We start from the raw sequence: 20543 nt of genomic DNA, 5'->3' as shown, positions 1-20543 counted from the left end.
TCCAGAGAATGGGGGAAAGGTATAAAAAAGGTAGATCTGTAAGGTCTCTATAAGATCCAGCCCTGCTAACATCCCTGAGCGTGAGAGGAGTGACAGCCTAAACTGTACAAAGGCGCATCACTACAGCACCTCTAGGGCACTGCCTACCCAGTATTTTACAGTGGGAACCTGTACAATCTTACACTGTGGTTCCAGCTCCCGCTCTTCCCCTGGCGCTGATTTGCTGGGCACTTCTGTATCCTTCCTTCTGTCTCTGATCTGAATTCTTCCTGGGCAGTGGAAAGACTTAACACTCGCTGCCACAGTCCTAGATTCTGAAAAACACTTAGCACTCAACAGGCTTGAAAAGACAAACACAACGAAAGAGATTCTTGGCTACAGTAGACTTTCTAAGGCCTTAGAAACCACAAGAAGTCCACATTTCTCTCTAATTCTACTGCTATTCTCTTAAGATTCATTTTAGTTTGAATTGTGTGGCTGTGTGTGTCAGTGTGTGGGTATGTGAATGGGAGTACAGGTGTATGTGAAGGTCAGAAGCATCTCATCCCCCTGAAGCCAGGGTTACAAGTTGTCTTAGTCAGGGTTTCTATTCCTGCATAAACATCATGACCAAGAAGCAAGTTGGGGAGGAAAGGGTTTATTTAGCTTACTTCCACATTGCTGTTGATCACCAAAGGAAGTCAGGACTGGAACTCAAGCAGGTCAGGAAGCAGGAGCTGAGGCAGAGGCCATGGAGGGATGTTCCTTACTGGCTTGCTTCTCTTGGCTTGCTCAGCCTGCTCTCTTATAGAACCCAAGACTTCCAGCCCAGGGATGGCACCACCCACAAGGGGCCCTACCCCCTTGATCTCTAATTGAGAAAATGCCCCACAGCTGGATCTCATGGATGCACTTCTCCAACTGAAGCTCCCTTCTCTGTGATAACTCCAGCCTGTGTCAAGTTGACACACAAAACCAGCCAGTACAATGTGTTTGTAAAATAGCTGATGTGGGTGCTAGAAACTGAAAAGGGTGCCCCATAGGAACAGTGCACACTCAATCACTCACGCATCCTTCTAGCCTACTGCTGATATTATTTTTATTTTTTCACCTTTTTACTTGTATTGTATTTATGTGAGTACCCACATATACACATGTGCACATGTCAAAGTCAGTTCTCTCCTAACCTGTGAGTCCAGGGGCAAGCATCTCTATCCACTGAACCATCCTGCCAGTCAACTGATATTACTAAGTACCCACTCTCTGTCAGAAATTGGGCAGTGAGGTGAGAATATAGTGGAAAGCCAACGAAATCACCAAACTTCTGCTTTCTGAAAGTCTATGGTCTAGGTTGAGGGAAGGGTCAAGTTAAACCAGCAAACATACACGAGAATGCTAGTACTATAGATCTCTTTGAACAGTTCTAAGCTCCTAAAAGGAAATAAATGAGGGTGGGGGAGACACTGACTCCAGCCCCCTCAGTGAGATGGTGCTGAGGGACGCTTCTTCTCAGGGATGACATTGCATCTGGGCCTTCATTATTAAAGAGGACACATCTTTAAGATGTGAAGGACAAGCCAAAGAAGTATCCCCAAAGAAGAAAAAGTGGTATTTAGAAAACAGAAAGAAATCACTCTAGCAAGGGACACAAAGGGCTGAGGGGTATGGAAGAGTGTCGGTGAGACAGCCTGGTCCTGTTCCTCATCCTCGGCTGCAAGAAGAGCTCCAAGTTGCAGGCAAGTAAGTGACTTATGTGCTTCCAGTGTGAGGAATGTTGCTCATTGAAAATTACATTAGATGTTTATGGCTGACAAGGGGGGACGCAGCCTTGATCAAATCCAGCCTTAGGAATGGGGCCACTTTCTCACCAAGGCCAAAGAGAGCAAAGCCAGACCTTGCATTTTCTTCTCATTAAATCATAGAGGGCCAGAGGGGCCACCCATGGAGACGGTCCTTACTTGGCAGCTCATGCCTGGCCTTTACTGTGTTTGAAGCTTTATGTTCTTTGTGTTCTAGCAAAAAGGCAAGGCAGAGAGCTGACTTCTGGGACTCCTGTCTCGGCTGATCTTAGCCATGTGCCAGCTTACAAGCCCTTCAGCCATTTTGTGTCCTGTGGTTTGGTGCGGGCGGGGTGGTGGTGGTGGTGGGGATATGAGAAATGACTTCTTGTTACAAAATCATCATGTTTGTCGTTGGTTTTGTGTCTTTTTTTTAAAAAAAAAAAAATCATAGATGTCTCTAATTGCTTCTTTGTGGCCAAAATGTTCCTAGACTGAAATTCTATAGGAAATACTGTTTGCTTTATTAAATAGCATTTCAAAGGGATTTGAGGGGGTCTTCGGTTGTGTTTGCTTTTCCCTTCGCTTTTTTTTTTTTTGAGTTTTAATTTGTTGTGATGTGTAGTCACTTGCTGCTGCGTTGGAATTACTCTCTGAGCTTCTACGATCATGTAGTATAATTTCCTTTATTACTTTGGAATCATTTTTAGCCTTCTGTTACAATGGCTGGACAAGGAACAGATGAAGCCAGCATAGTATGCCCTTTCCTTCCATGATGTGTCTTCCAGGAATCACACCCACATTCTCAGGTTGGAAACCTGCTTCCTTTGCTCTTTGTCTTCTTGTGGTTTGGGAAAGAGGGGCACTACAAGAAGCAAACCTCAACAAATGTCACCTGAACCTGACACATCTCAGGCCAGTAAAGGTTCATGCTGTCGGTATTTTACACCAGAAGAACTACAGTTGAGGTCAGAGCTTTAGAGCCAGCTGGGCTCCTGAAATTCCCAAGCCGCTCCCCTTCCTGTCTCCATCCTGCAGTGTGATTTTTCTACCATGTAAACAAATAGGAATAAAAGCTGCTTCTGAGATGTTGGAACAAAACAAATAACATGTAGTGAAATGTGTTAGTGAGTCCCTTGCCACACACTATTGATAATTACTGCTGCTTCTTTACCTGGAGGAAAATAGCTCTATTTTTACTTATGACAGAGAGCGGAAGCATACCAGGGCTTCGGCGTATATCACAGTGTTTGGGCTCTCCAAGGAAACAGACCTAAGTGAAGGTATCTATGTGATAAGGGATTGGTGCAGAGTCTTATGAAGATTGATAAATCCTCAAATTGGCAGGTGATTCAAGAGAACCAGATGCCCAACAGACACAAAGTCCAATAATGTTGACTTAGAGTACATGAGCAGGTCAAAACAAAGACCACATTCAAGCATTCAGGTAGAAATCCTTACTTTTGAGTGTCTGTCTGTCTGTATGTCTGTCTGTCTGTATGTATGTGTGTGTTCATGCATGTGTGCACTTGTATATGAATGCATATATATACTGTTCCTTAGGTGCTGTACACCTTAAAATAAGCTTTCTCCCTGTCTTGATCTTTACCTTTCTTTTTCTGACACAGAATCTTTCACAGGCCTGGAGCCTGCCAAGTAGACCAGAATGGCTGGACTATAAGCCCCAGAAATCTACCTGTTTTTGCTTCCCCAGCACCAACACACCTGGCTTTTATTACATTTATATGTGTATGAGTATATTGTTTTCATGTATACCTGTGCGCCATGTGCATGCTTGACACTCAGGTACCTTGTAACTGGAGTTAGCCACCATGGGAATGCTGAGAATTGAACCAGGTCCTCTAAAATACCAGTCAGTGCTCTTAACTGCAAAGGCATCTCTCCATCTCCCACACCTGGCTTTTAAATGTGTTTGAACTCAGGTCCTGTCACAGACTAAGTCACCTTAGCCCTGAACTTACTTCTTAGATAGGATATTATTGGTTCTATCCAATCTTTAGTTGATTTGGAGATACCCATTCACAGAGAGAAGGTCTACTTCTTACAGGCTAACAAGTGTTAACATTGAAGAGCCAATAATAGACACACTTTCAACCCAACTCCTCTTTGCGTGCGTGCGCGCGCGCGCGCGCGTGTGTGTGTGTGTGTGTGTGTGTGTGTGTGTGTGTGTGTGTGTGTGTGTGTTAATGTCTTTCAAAGGTGACCATTGGTTCTTCTGGGAGAGTCCTAAGATAGGCCTGAGAGTTTACACACAACTCCCAGGCTCTAAGGTACTTACCCATGGAGAAGGCCTCTTTGACACTGGATGCCAAGTCAAAGATTTGCCTTCAGTTAGTACAATGGACATTAGATTCTTTCTCTTTGATTTGTGGTATATTAGTTGCTCTGCTCATCACTATGATAAAACATCTTTCAGAAACAAGTTAAGGGAAGAAGAGCTTATTTGAGCTCACAGTTTCAGAATGTCAGGAAAGGGGTGGTGGCTGGGGATGCGTGGTCAGTGATGATAGAAACTTATAGGGTAGCTTTTCCCACATCACAGAAGATGAAAAAGTAAACAGCTAGACCCAAATCAGAAATCAGAAATCAGCATAAGTTTCAAAGGCCTGACCCTACTGAATACATTTTCCAGCTAAAACTCACACACTACAGGTTCTATAACCTTAAACTGTTTCCTGCTGTGCATACACACACACACACGCACAGACACACACACACAGACACACACACACAGACACACACACCACACACTTATACACACACACATACACATACACACACACACCACGCACACCACACACACACACACACACATACACACATCATACATATACCACACACAGACACACACCACACACTCACACACACATACACATACACACACCACACACACATACACATGCACATACATCACACACACACCACACACAGACACATACACACACACACACACACACACACACACACACACACACACACACACGATAATAAGGAATGATAACCATAGTGCCTTTGCAAGATACAGAGCTGTTAGGTTCAGTGATGTCAGAGAGAAAACAGGATGAAGAGAATGGATTTGTTTGCTGAGAGTTATGGGAGCCATCCCTGGAGTTTTTAAGACACTGATGAGAAGCAGAATATTAGAGATCCCCCATTAGAGATCCCCCGTTTCCTCACCTGTCTACCAACATATGGTTTTACTGAAAAACAAAAGATAAAAGAAAAACTAAAACAATGACACTGTCGTGCGTAGGGCAGTGGCTTAGTTTTATCAACATTTTCAAATTACAATATAAATAGCATTATTGACAATTCAGGATTATGTTATAGGAATGACATGCTCACATTCCTTGCTTTTTTATGCTAAATTGATTTTTTGGTTGTTTTTTATTTGTAGTAGGCGTAATTCCTCATCAACTATGGTCAATTGTATATCAAGTCTTTCAACATTTAAACTGATAATACTTTGAGATATGCAGAAGGGATTGTTTGTTTCTCATATGATGTCTTTTTGGTGGTATTTTTAGAATACCCCATCTTTCTGAGGTGAAAAGTCTCTCCTGTTTTCTACATTCATGTGCTTATTTCATATGTAATATATTAATTACTAGAGGTATAATGCATTTTTTAACATGTGAAAAAATAGTCACAATGCTATGTATCATATGATTCATCCTGCCCAGGGTCATAGTATCATGCATGAAGTCCCTTCTATTATGAGACCCCATAGTCAATGAAAAAGTAACTGGTTTGAACCCATAACCATTGCGCCACTCCTGCCCCTATAGAGAAGTCTGTGGAGAAGGCCAGTACTATAGCACACGGGTTCCAGCCCTGGGGAAGACCACAGGTTTCGTTTTTCTTCCAGCACTTCCTAGCACTATGAGAGCTAGCAGGCAGGGAGACATTCTTGGCCAGGATGCTTTTTTTCTAAGCCCTAAAGCCACACTGAATGATGTCTTGAGCAGTGGCATCTCACCCTCTGACCCTGCTGCCTGACTGTGCTCTTTCTGTGTTTCACCCATTTCCTAAGTGTGCATCTGCTGCTCTGACCCCCTTTCTGACTTATCCCTTTTTGTCCTATTGCTCTGCCTCTCTAGCCAGTCTTCTTCATTTTATATTACAATATACAAATACTGTTGTGGTACTACAGGTAAACAGTATTCTTAAAATTTCTATTTTCTTTCTAGTGTCCATATAGTTTCTTGAATCATTCCTCCATGGTAAAATAACTGTATTGTTCCTGGCTTCTTTTTTCCTATTATGAGTACTCCCATGGTGAATAATTTTGCGTATAAAGCATTTACATATTTTTGGATTATGTCCTTTGGATGGATTCCCAGGAATAGAATTACTGAGTCAAAGGGCATGAATATTTTTAATTCTTTTAATTCATGGCATGTATTTATTTAAATATTTCAATGGAATAAAGATTTTGGTAAGCCCCTGGTACTCTATTGTGTATTTGCATCGAACTGGACCATGCCAAGCCTCTGTGTGCCTTGTACAGTGGGGTCTCACCACCTTACCCTCCCGCCTAACAATACTCTGTTAGAACTCCCTCCCCACGTGCACTTCTGCAGTTTTGTTTTCCAGTCGATCCTACATTTCTGCCTCTCTGGCCAGTCTTCTTTCTTTTATATTATAGGGTACAAATGCATCTGCAGGCCTATAAGCCATCTGTAAACATTACTTTAAATAATGCCCTGTAGAAGTTTAAAGGGAGATTAGAATATTCTCTTCAGTGAATTTATTTATTTTTTATTATTTTTTATCTTTTCATATTTTTTATTGTTTATTACGCTTCTTTTATATTCATTCATTCAGGCAGCCATTTAGTAAGCACCCATCCTATGCTTCATGCTAAAGTATAAACCAGGTCTTATGAACCGTTTTCTCATAGACAAGACAATAAACAACAAACCAATCAGCAGAATGCTTCCCTGGAGGAAAACAGGCTGATGCTATAGGGAGTTGGTTCCTGTGGGCTGGATGATCTGAAGTGACAAGAGACCTGAGATTGGATTGACAGTGAATAGAGAGCTACAGCAAGTTCAGGAAAATATACATGGTGTGGCAGAATGGTAAACTAGCCCAAAGCAACCTATAGAAGATGGAGTGTAGCCTGGGACAGGAGGAAGGACCCAAGCTCTCAGCTATGTAGAGAAGGTAAATGAGCTTGGACACCAACAAGGACCCAGGCCTGCAGCTCTATATGCTCAAGGAAATAAGCAGCAATGAGGACAGAGTGGGGAGGGACCCACCACGAATGTCAAAAGATTAGAGAGGAGTTAACAATTGAGAGGGCCTGGATGTAGCCCTGACTAGTCAGAGGCCTATGTGTCCCTTAGCAGAGGGTCAGCATCCAGCTAGAACTGCAGTCCATTAGTCCTGGAGGGAAGCTGGGGACTGTGAAAGACTAGGGAGTCATGAGTGTAAAACAGCCAGCGAAAGAGCTTGCAAAGAGAACAGAAAGGAGACATTGGATCATCATCAAGATGTGTTGAGGTTCTTCTATTTTAGGTTTTTTTTTTCTCTGCACAAAAGTGTCTCATTTTTACCCCCACTCCAAAGAAAAATCAATTGAATGTTCTTTTTTAATGGCATTCTGAGGCATCTGACCTGACATAGTCCTCTGATGTTTGATGCATATCTAAGGAAAGATTTCTGTCATTTGATCAACTATTCTGATACATTTTGGGTGGGTCAGGGGAAAAAAAAGCTGTTGAATCATTCAAGCTTTCCCAAAGATGCTGTCATCTGCTCTGTGCTTATACAGGAGGATAAAATGCTGCTCATGATTCTGTGGTGAGGTGTTCTCAGTATATTCAGTTAGTGCTTCATCATGGGATCTCTGCCACTCAGGACCTCTAATACATCTGAGTGTGATGTCATCTGACATGTGGTGCTCCCAACTACAGAACTGTCACCCAGGAGACATATGCACCTAAAATGACACATCACTGGATCATTTGCAAGACAGCTTCACATAGGGTCTCTTGTATATTATTTTTTGAAATGTTAAATGGCATTCTTCCATGCTTAAGCATAAAATAAGAAATTGAGTTGCACAGAAAGAGCCCAGCAAGTCTCCCATGTTGCCATTTTACTGGTCTGGGACCTTCAATTTTTTTTCTTTTCAAATTAAAATACAATTACATACTTTTCCATCTCCTATTTCCTTTCTCTGGTCCCTCATACTTACCAATCCATTGTTTGCTCTCAGTCATGATTTCTTTTTGTTTGTTATTGTTGCACATACAGACACAGGCACACAGACACACACATCTACACATCCACTCTATGCCTAGTCCATTCAATGTTACTTGTATTGAAGGAATGAACTGTCGGCATTAAATAAACAACTAGGACACCCATTCTTGAGAAAGAATCTTTCTCTAGCTTTTAGAATTTTATAGTTGCCAGTATTTCTTTGTCTATTGGTGAAGGCCCCATGAGATTTCTCTCTACCATGCTAGCATGTCTGTTGGTGTTTTCTGAGTCTGAGGTGCAGGAATTATGTTGTAGATGCATCCACTGGAGCTGGGCACTCCACAACCATGTGCTCTCTGCCTTTTTGACTAGTTGTGGTTTCTTGTAATGATCTCCATCTGTTGCACAGAGATGGTTCTTTGAGGAGTGAGAGCCAATTTATTTATGGGTACCATGATAAATATTTTAAATGCAGTTAGGCATTGTGCGAGTTTAGTGGAGTGACAGTAATAAGTTCTCCTCTAAGATCCATGACCTCACTAGCCTCGAGTTATTGGCCAAGTTTCTAGTACAAGGCCTGATTTCCTTCCTGTTGAGCATGCCTAGGTCCAATTAGAGAGTTTTTGGTTAAGGACAAGACATGAGTCCCACTATTGCTCCTTTAGTGTTATTGTGCCAGGCCAGTTCTCCTTGTTCATAGGCACACAGCTGGGTAGGACTATTGGTTGTTTTCTTCCCTTGAAAGTTTGTATAGCATCATTCAGTATTATGAAAGCTAGTCTTCTGGGAGGGGATTTTTCAGGTCAGATCCAGCTCTACTCGTCTGAAGTTCGTGTCCCATGTCATTATGTCTTTAGCCATGGTGACGGAGACTCTTCAGTCTCTGAGATACCCCCAAGGGCAACAGTGATATACACTGTTTGAGGAGTCTCTTAGGCTCTCCTAAAAACTTGAGATTTTTTCATACCTGGTATTGGTCTATCTTTGTTAGACTATATACCTCTTGTGAGTTGGGCCCATTTTTAAATATCCTGGAGATTAAAGTTTCTCCATGAAATTCTGATAAGGAAGTCACTAACTTAAGAGGGACATGGTAAAGACTTAAGGCCACATGTAGTGAATAGAAGTACTTGTATTATTGTTGGTACACACCTGCCAAGTGTTTTGTGTCTTTGTAAAACAAAAGGTACATGTAGAGATTGTAAGATCTCGGCAGGAATCCAAATGTAAAAATGAAAAATTATTTCTTTCCAAATGTGATAAGTTTGGTGGCTCAGTTTGAGGAAGAAAACACACACACACACACACACACACACACACACACACACACACACAAAGAAAACACACACACACACACACACACACAAATGTTTTTGATGATGCAATGTAACATTTGTTTTTAGAATGTTCATAATTGTGATTTGATTTACTGAGTCAAAGTTGGAAAAAGAAATGCATGAATTCCTCAGGTATTTTCTGGGGAAAAGACACACATCTATCTTTTACTGAGGAGACATATGGACCTGAGCCAGAGCTAGGGCCAGGGCTTTCTGTGATTTCCCTCTCCCTCTTTCCCACAGCAGCATCTACTTGAATTGGGTTGAATATAGCAACTCCATTCTCCTCCATAGAAAGCTTTGAACTGTAAGTGAAATTCCAAGAGGCTCTGTTGACAGAGACAGTTCACTGTCATGGCAACATGGATGTCTGTGAAGTTGACAGCAAACATTTACCATCAAATAAGATACAGTTTAGCTGAGAATAAACAAAACCAGAGTTGATAATTTAAGAAGAATTATCATGGAAGGTTTTGTTTCCCTTAAAATACCATACAGATAAGAAAGAAAGAGACAGCGGAAGGGGAGGAAGAGGAAGAGGAATAGGAAGAAGAAAAGGGCTTTAAAATTCTTGCTTTTATCAATGTCATGCTTCTGCAGCTAGGAACTAGCAAGGGAAGATGGCCCAACCTATTTACTTTTGTTTCTCTGTTTACAAGCTCTGTAGGGGTGATGGACAGCCTTGCTTTGGGTTGTCCATTTGAGGTAAATGGGGAAGCCGCTCACATTCAGCACAGTTAATATTAATTGGAATTTCATGCAACTGAGGTTATTTTGTGGGGTATGTGGATAAAGGTATGTTACAGAGTAGTCGTGAGTCCAAATGTAGGCATTCAATTTTCCACATTTGAGTTCTTCCTTGGAAATGAATAGCTGTGTAGCTGTGCGCAAGTGTGGAATTCCTGAGTCTTGGTTTCTTTGTCTGTGAAATGGACACAGTAAGGAGATGCATTGGAAGGGTCTGCTTTTTGGCTTTAAGAACCTATAATATTGAGAAAGTTCAGAACAGTGGCAGTGACAGAGTTCAGAGTTGACCACTATTACTAACATGTTCTGAATAAACATGGATTATTTATAAATTCCCAATCTAGGAGAAAAGATAGTTAGAGATTACGAGAGTAGAAAGGGTCAGGTAGCATTGTGGCTCTCACTTATAACCTCAATATCTGTGGAAGCTGAGGTAGGAGTATTGCTATGAGCTTGAGGCTAGCTTGGACTACATAAGGAGCCCCACCCACACAGTGAGACACTGTCCTAATAAAAACAATCCAATACTGAAAGTAAGGCAGAAGGCAGTTTCTGAGAGATTTTTTTCTGTCTCCTATCTCAATGTAAGGACAGGACCAACAAAGACATTTAGAAATGCAAGGGTGACCCTGATCGCTCAGTCTTAAGTTTGTTAGCTGATGTGTACAAATGGGAGTGACTGAAATTCAGGTAAGATACAAATCAGTGTGGTGCTGCCAGTATGTGTGCACAGACAAGTGACATGAGACAGTCTTCCTGTCTAGAACACAAGCTACTGAAGCCACTCAACATTCTTCCCACCTCCCTCTCTCAGACCCCTACATAACACTCTCTACTTTGACCTGGTTCAGTTTAATTAAACCACACACACACACACACACACACACACACACACACACACACACACACATTTTTAAGGAGCAGATGCTTTAAGTGTAGTTCATTCTTTGGAGGGGGGGTATATGTATGTGTACCACGTGATGAGTGGTTGCCATGGTAATTTCTCATTATTGTTGAATTGAAAAATAATTACTCTGGCAAAAATCCCCCGTAACCTGTCAGTGTTTAAGTTAAAGATGCCGGGGGGCATCCCAGTACCAAGATCATGTTTTTGGTGGAGAGGGACAGAGTGGGAATGGGAAAGAATCCGGGATGGGAGCAAATACCTCTGTGGATTTTTTTTTAATATAATTAAGGTTCATTTCTGCTATTTGGCATGAGTGTGTTTCTCATTCTGATGTATGACTTGGCTGTCAGTGGGACTTGGGCTCACCTGTGAATGGGACAAAAGAAATAAGAATTTTAATCACTTAAATGCATATGGGGGATTATTTAGGATAGAGGAGCTTCGATGGTATTTTTACCTAATTAAAATATATGAGAATTGTCAACAGTACTGCCCTTGTCAGTCCTCCATCCTAGTTAATTTTGTGTTTATTTGCCTGGAAGTCGCTATATGCTGTTACAGCTTTCTAGGGTTGAGGAAGAAATCCAGCTTTTACCTGGAAATATCCACTGAACACTAGCCAGGGAGCTCAAATATAAAGCAGCATGGATGGAAAGTGCCTGTTTGCTGGGAAAAAGCAGGTCCCTGGAACAGAAACTGCATGCGACAGGTGCATACCTAGATGTGTATGTGAATTAGGGGGCTGGGATCCCATCACTCCTCAGGGTCACTGCGCAGGACCATGATGCACTTGAGCTTTCTAAGGCAGTGCCAAGATGTGTCCCCCATTTTGGGGTAACAAAGATCCTAACATAGCCCTCCCCTTTGAGTCAAAAACAGACTTTTCTTCCAATATCAATCATCCTTCTGCTCCATTGTTGCTTCTTCTTGAACACATAGATGTAGATCTCTTCCTCCTGGCAGAGCCAATGTCTGCTTTGTAATTCTGCTGTATTCTCTATTGATCCCCCTTAGAAACACATCACTGAAAGGTTCTCTTTGTTTCATTGCTACCTGTGCATCCATCCATTCAACTAGAAGTCTTTAACGGTGAAATCCAAGGTCTTCCTAATCAAAGGACCCAAAACTAAGCCCAGTACTTTCAACAAGCCTAGCCTACTTCAGATATGGGCCCCTGAGAAACTCCTACACATTTAACAAAAATGTTGCCACCAAGATTCTCACTGCAGCACTGCCAGACATGGTAGCGAGATGTTTGATAGTGTTAGTGGAAAAAATGTTTCAATAAAGTTTAATGCACTCATTTCATGCATTAATGTGTGGTCTAATTAAGAGAGTAAGAGCGGGGTCTCTATTAAGTGGATAGGTCTCCAAACAGACAACTGAGGACTGGCCATAGAGCTCAGTGATAGAGCACTTGACCAAGCATGCGCAAAAACTTGGGTATGATCTCCAGCAGAGCAAAAGAAATTAAATCAACAAACAAAGCAATTAAAACTGTGGGCCCATCAAGATGGCTCAGCAGGTAAAAGCCCTGCTGGCAAGCCTGATGTCTTGAGTTCAATCCCCAAGAACCTCATGGAAGAAGGAAAGAACCATAGATTGTACTCTACACATGTGTCATGGCAGTTGTGAGCCCTTCTCCACATACAATAAATAGAGAAACAAACAAATAATATTTCTTTCTTAATAAATTAGATAATTTATAATTAATAAATAAGTGAATGCATTAATAATAAAAGCTCCTATTTAAAGAAGAGGAGAATAATACATTTCGGCACTTAAACAAAACATTGGAAACAATAGAATTGCATAGCATGTAATTAAGTATGCATTTAAATTAGAGTTGAGCTAGCAAGATTCATTCCATTTTTAGGAGACAATTGCCCCCGGGGGAAGGAGAGAAATATACAGTATGATATGGGGACCTTAGGCATTGCATTTATTTTTATTTATTTCAATTCATTAGAAAGGAATCCAGCTTATCATTGAATAGTTGTCAGTGCGAGAGAATGGGCTTCAATCTTCATCATCCTGTGCTCCTCTCTCTAGTCTTTAAAGTAAATAAGGCCTGGCTCATTTGAATGTGGTCAGTACTGTGTTCATGTGCTATAAGGAAGCATCCCTGAGAGCCTGTTCCAGAATGACACTGAGTGAGAAACAGGCTTTGAAGCTTCTGCCTAAATGCAAACTTTGGCCCTGCCCTTCTGTGGCCCTGGCACATGGGGCCGGGGAGCGGAGAGGGAGAGGGAAGGATAGAGAGGGAGAGGGAAAGGTTATATATAGTGTGGTACCAATTTTTGACATAAACACTGCCTCCATCCCCAGCTTCTGCACTCAGAATCCCCAGATTCTTACAGTACTCCAGGAATAAGCTCATTAGTTTGGTAGGACCTCACGTGCCCATTCCAGTTTCTTGTTCATCTCTCCATTACTCATTTCTAAGAAAGAGTCTGGCCAGAAATGGAAAGGTAGCAATGCCCAGTGCCCCTCCTTAAGCACTGCAGGGCAGCAGTCAGGACTGTGCCTATCCATGCTGCAAAACCATGAGTCAACAGCAGCTTCCTGTGCACATCAGTGGGGGCTAAGTTGACAAGCTCCACTAGGCCACGGGGAATCAGAAGAGAAGAACAAGATTTGATGTTTGCCAGACTTCCCAGTCCATAAGAATGATACCATACCACATGATTCCTGATGTAGCCGGATAGCTAAGAGCCAAGTTTCTACCCAGTTCATTCTCTTAGACATTCTGGAAAGGGTTCTAATTTCATTCAGCAGGGGTCACTGTGGCTGTAATCTTCCACTTTTTTAGAAAGGCTTAGCCTCTTCGATACGTACTTTGATTCTACAAGATTGCCACCTAGTTCCAGGAGCTGTAGCAGGCAGCTAAAGAGGAGGTCAGTACCAGGAAAAAAAAAACTAGGTGAAGGCATGTGGGTTCCGAAATGCATCAAAGGCTGGAGAAGGAAGCATCTTCATAAGACACACCCTTGCCAGATGGCTATTAGCTCTAACTCCCGTGATCCATTTCAAGGTGGAAAAAAAAATATCACCATTTTAGCAGAATTTGAAGGGAAAGGAGCATGTGGATTTGGAATTAGACACACTGTGTATACGTTTTCTCACCACTGTCTTGTTGTTTAGTTTTATTGAGCAGCTTAACATTTGTGGGATTTAGATTTCTTTACAAATGATGTAAGCATCAAATGAGATACTGTTCAGAACAGGGTTTATCAAACAGTCACTCCATGTAGCTTTCTTCTCAGTCCTCACAGACCACCCGGGTTAGTATTCCCTTACCAAAGCAACAAACATGGAAAGAGGTGGATTGGCGAAGGTCATTAAGCCATTAAGAGACAGAGTTTATATATTCAAGTGAGGGTGACACAGAGGTTAACGACATAAATTCCCACAAGTCCACCAGCTCCACTTGTTGGAAGCAATTAGGGCAGTTATGAATACAAGGTGGTTTATTGCATGTAAAACACTTAGAAACACTGGGTTATGGGTCCTGTTCTTAACCCGCGGGTCTCCGTGTGTGGGCTTTACACAGCTTCCTCTATGAACAGCCGAAACAGGACTGCACTATACCTAATAGATAGTAAATTTTTTTCTTTTATTTTTTATTTTTCTTCCAGTTCTTTTTTCTTTCCTACATATTTGTATCCTTATAATTAAAGATTAATCAAAAAACTTTGTATGTATGTGCTTTTCTTTTTTTTTAAGATATATTTATTATCTATTTATTATAAGTACACTGTAGCTGTCTTCAAACACACCAGGAGAGGGCATCAGATCTCATTATGGGTGGTTGTGAGCCACCATGTGGTTGCTGGGATTTGAATTCAGGACCTTTGGAAGAGCAATCAGTGGCTCTTAGCCGCTGAGCCATCTCACCAGCCCCTGTATGTGTTTTTCTAATTTAAAATGTAACAAAAAATTTTTAATTTAAGAACTATATTATTATTGTTGTTGTTGTTATTGTTGTTGTATGCTATTATTATCATTATTTGTGTGTGTGTGTGTGTGTGTGTGTGTGTGTTCCTGTGTGAAAACAGTAGTGTTTATGCTGCTCTAGCCTACATAGACAGGTCAAAGAACTACTCTGAAGAGCCAGTTCTCTCCTTCTACTGTTGGTTCTGGAATTGAATGTATGTTGTCAGGCTTACCACATGCCAAGCACCTGTACCCACTAGGTAATCCTGCTCACTGAAAACATAACAAAGAATTTTGATGACTGTTGAAAATCAGCCAAGAAACAAAAGATCAACAAACAGTGAAGTTTGCTGGACAGCTTTGTCCAGTGAGGTTCCTGGGTTGGGTTATAGGAAGATATGGTACAATAAGAAGTGTTATTAACTCTGTCAGCCAAAAGAGTCAGTATTTTATGGGCATGGCAATGTGAACTCAAATATTCCACATCTATTTGTGGGTGTTCTTTGAAGATGTGTAACAACACCAATTGTTCTAGGGTGCTGGAGCTGATGTACAGCAACTCTTTTGCAGTTTGTTTGAATCAAGTGACACCCCTCCTTGGGTCATACGCCTGTTGAAACCTCCATTCTCACTCATGGAAGCTTTGTTGAAAATCTATAATCCACAGCCAGTTCTCAACCTTATTTTAACCCAGACCTAATCTATTCTCCCAACAGTCTCACTTCAGCCGGGGCTTCTCCTTAGTCTTTGTCTTGTACTAGTTCATTTTGCAGCTGATATTTCAGGGACCAAGATATGAGGCATCTGTGTTTATTGTGTACATATATAATATGGGAATAGGATATAGAAATCATTGAATATGAGGCATCTGTGTATATTGTATACATATATAATATGAGAATAGTATATAGTCCTTTAAAAAAATAAAGAGCTTCATGTCTAACACAGCAAGCTGTCTGAGAAATATTAAGTAGAAAACCTAGATCTCCAGGTATGGAGGCTCTTGCACTGCAATACCCCTAATCAGAAGGCTGAGGTAGGAGGATTACCACAAGTCCCAAATGGGGCTTATTTCCCAAACTGATCATAGGAAAATGGACAGGGAGACCTAATCCAGTCTATGGAACTCCAACCAATGAGCAAGGCAAAAACGTGGCTTTCTAGTTTCCACTCAGGCCTTTAACTAAATGCTGTAGCTTGGTGTATGCAAATGGGTGAAATGTAAAAAGGAGCTTGATCCATTCATAAATTGTTTTGTAGAGTTCATTTTCCGATGCAGTTCTTATGAACATGAAGTGGTTCCTGCCCTCAAAATGATGTAGAGGTGGTGGACAGAGGCAAAGAAACTGCATTTTTTTGATCTTCATAGAATTCTATGTCTGCAGAAACTTTAAAGCTTCTAAGGTAGTTGGTTCTCACAGCTACCCCACCAGGTGGATATTATTTTGATGACATTTGTAGTTGTGATTATTGGCAATTTTTTTTAACCAGTTAAACCACCCATGTTCTAATAGCTAGGAAGAACAAATTCCACCAGTGATATAGTACCTTGCAAACCTGGGCGTGAGTCCTGCCAACAAACCCTACCCTACAAAGCAGAGAGCAAAAGGCAAGAAATTCTTTTTTTTCGAGACAGGGTTTCTCTGTATAGCCCTGGCTGTCCTGGAACTCACTCTGTAGACCAGGCTGGCCTCGAACTCAGAAATCCACAGTGCCTCTGCCTCCCAAGTGCTGAGATGAAAGGTGTGTGCCACCACCACCCTGCCATTCTTGCTGTTCTTTCTTCCCTCTTCCTAATGTGGAATTCTCCCCTTTCTAACTAAGACTGGTTAGGGAGGTGTGGCTGCTAGAACAGAGGTAGAAATGTCTTAGACACCCTGTGTCTGAGCATGCTTGATTAGTTACATTTCTCCACTGAGAATTTAGTTATTGCAGTTACAAAGCACAGAAAATGATATGAGTAGCTACCTTCATTCATGGAACCGCTTCTGTAGAGAACACCATGCCCCCTGTCAACATTCTGCAGGCAAGAGGATGCAGGAGGAAACAAAACCCCTGATCTCAGGAAGCTAATCCCTGTGCTGAAGAAGAAAGCAAAGTCAAAACAAATATAAGAGATTTGTGGATTAGATAGAAAGACACAGGAAGAGGCATCAGAATAGCATTAGTCAGATAAACCATTGAGTTCAGCATTCCAAATGGGGCTTATTTCCCAAACTGATTTCTCTAGTTTCAAATTCGTGGGCTTTTCTAAATGTTTTAGAAACCTCCATAACATAGAGCTTGCATCTCAGAAAAGGTCAAGACTCCCTTTACATTGCTTATTTGGTGTTCTGCTAGTAGGCTTTGAGGGCAGAACCCATATTTTATTCAGCTGTGTACCTATATGATACCAAACATAGTAAATGATCAATAAAATACTTTTAGAAAAGAGAACAGACTGGTAGTTTGAGTGAAGAGTCCGCTCACTACCCTGGGGTTGTTTTGTATTTACTGTTGTATTTTCTTAAGAAAAACATTGGACTTAATGTGGCTATTGGATGAAATCCAGAGGAAAGAGACAGAAACATTCATTTGTCTGAGCTTCCTTTCCGCAAGAGAGGGTAACATCAATCTTCCCAGGCTTCTTCATTGTTCTTGTAAGGAATGGAGGCTCATTCCTGAGGCCTTCCAGTGACAACAACTTACATGTTTTCTTAAGCAGAACAGCTTAATGGTCAGCTGGGAGGTTGCAGTGTCTCCACCAGGTCCCTAGTCTTGGGGGAATATGGAGAAGATCCTAGTGAGTAGTGGTTTCCCTCCATACCCCCAACTCCATCATCTGACAGGCAGCTGGGGCTATCTTTCCTCCAGTCTAACACCAGAGCAGACAATCCGGGAAGGAAGATTTTGCTTCCGAATTTGGGGTAAATGGAACGCTAGCTTCCTTTAAATGGGATAGTGTGTCGGTTTCTGCTGCGGGTCTCCTTATCCCTTGGGGATCAGCGGTGATTTGAGTGGCCTTCGGCTGCATTCTTCCTAAAGTGTTTTCTAGACAACAAGGAAAACATTCAACACAAGAGCAGCAGACTTAGTGGATGGCCTGAGTTCTTCTTAAACTTTTCTATTTTTCACAATTGCTTTAATAACAAACACGTTATTGCCTTACAAAATATTCTTCAAAAAAATATCCACAGGCATGAGACAGTTGCGTCTGCTAAGTGTGTGTATGTGTGTGCGCATTTGTGTATGCCTGTCTGTTATAACGATAACATTATATAAAAAGAAAAACCACAAATATCCCTATTTGATCAAATCATTAACAAAAAAGAAGGCCATCTTTAACCTGGTTGTAATATTGTGTAATATTTTCCAGTGATAAATATGGACTCTCAAGACAGCAAAAAGAAAGCAACTAAAGCCACAATCTTGAATGTATTCATATCAGACAAACGCTCCTTCTTAAAGACACAGCCATTGCATTGCAGAGTACATTTGAAAACTTTCTCCAATATCTCCTCAAGAATTAATATTTAGTTGGTTGAGTTGGTGTTAGTTTGTCTAGTGAAATCCACAGTTGAAACAATTGATTTTGAAAGTGACTACACACACTACCCACCTCCTCCCAGAACACTCATACACATATCATATGCTAGCTAAGTAAGGAGCCATAGTTTTGCTTGGTTTGTTTGTTTTCCTTGTTACCCTTCCAACTCCCCAACACACACACCCTGCCTCTTTGTCTATATTGAAATATGCTTTTGCCTTTGCTTATTAAGTGAATGACCCGTCTCTTTGCAGGACAGTGACAACCTCTGGTGGGATGCGTTTGCCACTGAATTTTTCGAAGATGATGCCACATTAACACTTTCATTTTGTTTGGAAGACGGACCAAAGCGATACAGTAAGACAGAAGTTTATTTTCCTAATACTCCCTCTTAGTTTCGTGGCTGCAAGGAAATGACAGGTGTCTGAGTGTAATACGCTGAACCTTCAGCCTGACAGCAGGAACACCGCCCCACGGTGTGCTTGCTTCCCACCAAGGCACTGTTAGGAGCGGCAGCCCAAGTCACCACTGTGAGACTCCCTTCTGAAGCTCAGACTGTTTCGGTATTTGCTGATTTAGAGAATGGAACAAATACGCACCAAGTTGCCCAATGAGAAGCAGGCAGCCAAAGGATAAGGGTTTGGCATGTGTCTCATCAGCTACTCCCTTTTATGCCTGAGGGTTCATGCTTCTGCTTGTGAAGGTTTCCTTTAAAGAAATAAATAAAATCCCTCACCATCACAGTATCATCCCCAACCTCTTATTCCTGCTTATCCAGGATCTCAGGTATTTATTTGACAAGTGCTATCTTTTCTCCAGCACAGGGGAAGCCACAGCCGCTTTGAACGCACAGTTTTGGATTAGTGTTGACAGAATTATAGTTCCTTGTCTTTCTGGCGAGGGATAACTCTGTAAGGATCCCAAAATTACAACCGGTGGCACCTTGGGAAACAGCTGATCTGTCCTGATTAGGTTCAGCCAACTTGTCAGGCATCAAATTTGCTGGTTGTACTATCAGACCAAGAGCCGTAGATACATCAACACAAAGGCAATTAATGTTCACTTACATCGGAGAGAGACACGCTTTCAGAATCAGCAGGACTCATGTGAAAGAACCTGTCAGAGGGGAAAATAGTCCCACGTCACAAACCCTGAGCTGATGATGGAACTTGCATAGCATGAAACAGTCTGTCCAGAGCTCCCGGCAATTGATAGGGGATAGGCTCATGATAAACACGGCCCAAAACACTGACAGCAGCCTAATAGTTTCCACAAGGGAATAATGTGTCTTTGGTTTTATGAGAAGGGTGTTTTAAAGAATCTAGCATTATCTCCTTCTATCATGTAACAAATCAATTTATTGTGCTAAGGTACACATGTGGCGACTTGGTGGGGTAACAAAAGAGACCGTCAGCCATCATGAGTTTGTTATCCTGTGGTAACTTGTTTTAGGGAATCTATTCAGATTTTGGTATTGTGGGCTCTTCTTTCTGAGAGGGGCTGTATGCCAGACAATGATCTATGGAAGTGTCTCATGCCACATTGGTATTTTCACTTCACAGAAGTTCTACTTTTCCCTTGTGAGTGTCCCAAGCTGGCACAGGCTCGAGAGCAGCACTGTAGATGGTGTGAGGAAGTAAACAAGCTCATCAGGGCAGCAGTTCTTCCTTCCCCAGCTGCCTAGCCAGTGCTGACTAATTTCTATCCAAGCAGTCATCACCCTCCAAGCTGTCTTGTTTTTTCATTCAGTTGTTTGTTTATTTTCTGAGGTAGAGCATAGATAACTTAAGTTATCATTATTTTATGTTCCTGGGCTTTGCCAGTAGGAGACTCTGGCAGGATCTGCTCGGAGAACTAGAATTAACTAGAATTACAGTCTTAAAGCCTCGGCCAACAAAAGAGGTTCTTACTGTTCCCTCGTCGATCCCATATCCAGACATCACCCAGGGTGAGGCAGGATCTGTGCTCATGAGAAGTCATATGTCCACGCACAGGAGGAAATTGTTGCCTGGGAACCATCATTGCCCAGGTTTCTTTGTTTCTCGGAGCCAAAATATTTCTCGAGTGGAGAAGAGAAACAAAGATGATTGACAGGCTGG

The 20543-nt window shown here is 41.7% G+C and overlaps 1 protein-coding gene across 11 annotated transcripts in view; it reads left to right on the top strand.

Annotated features, from left to right (window-relative positions):
• Positions 1 to 20543, top strand: part of Ldb2 (LIM domain binding 2) — a 330981-nt gene that overhangs the window by 111875 nt on the left and 198563 nt on the right. For all 11 annotated transcript variants that reach the window (XM_031342158.1, XM_031342156.1, XM_031342157.1 and 8 more), the window contains exon 2: positions 18699 to 18801. In XM_031342158.1, the coding sequence (XP_031198018.1) occupies positions 18699 to 18801 (103 nt within the window). The remainder of the gene's footprint in view (positions 1 to 18698; positions 18802 to 20543) is intronic.

The sequence above is a fragment of the Mastomys coucha genome, unplaced genomic scaffold (assembly GCF_008632895.1).
Source record: "Mastomys coucha isolate ucsf_1 unplaced genomic scaffold, UCSF_Mcou_1 pScaffold22, whole genome shotgun sequence".
Classification (NCBI taxonomy): Eukaryota; Metazoa; Chordata; class Mammalia; order Rodentia; family Muridae; genus Mastomys; species Mastomys coucha.
The sequence above is the reverse complement of the archived record's forward strand: the minus strand, read 5'-3'. Positions and strand labels throughout refer to the sequence as shown.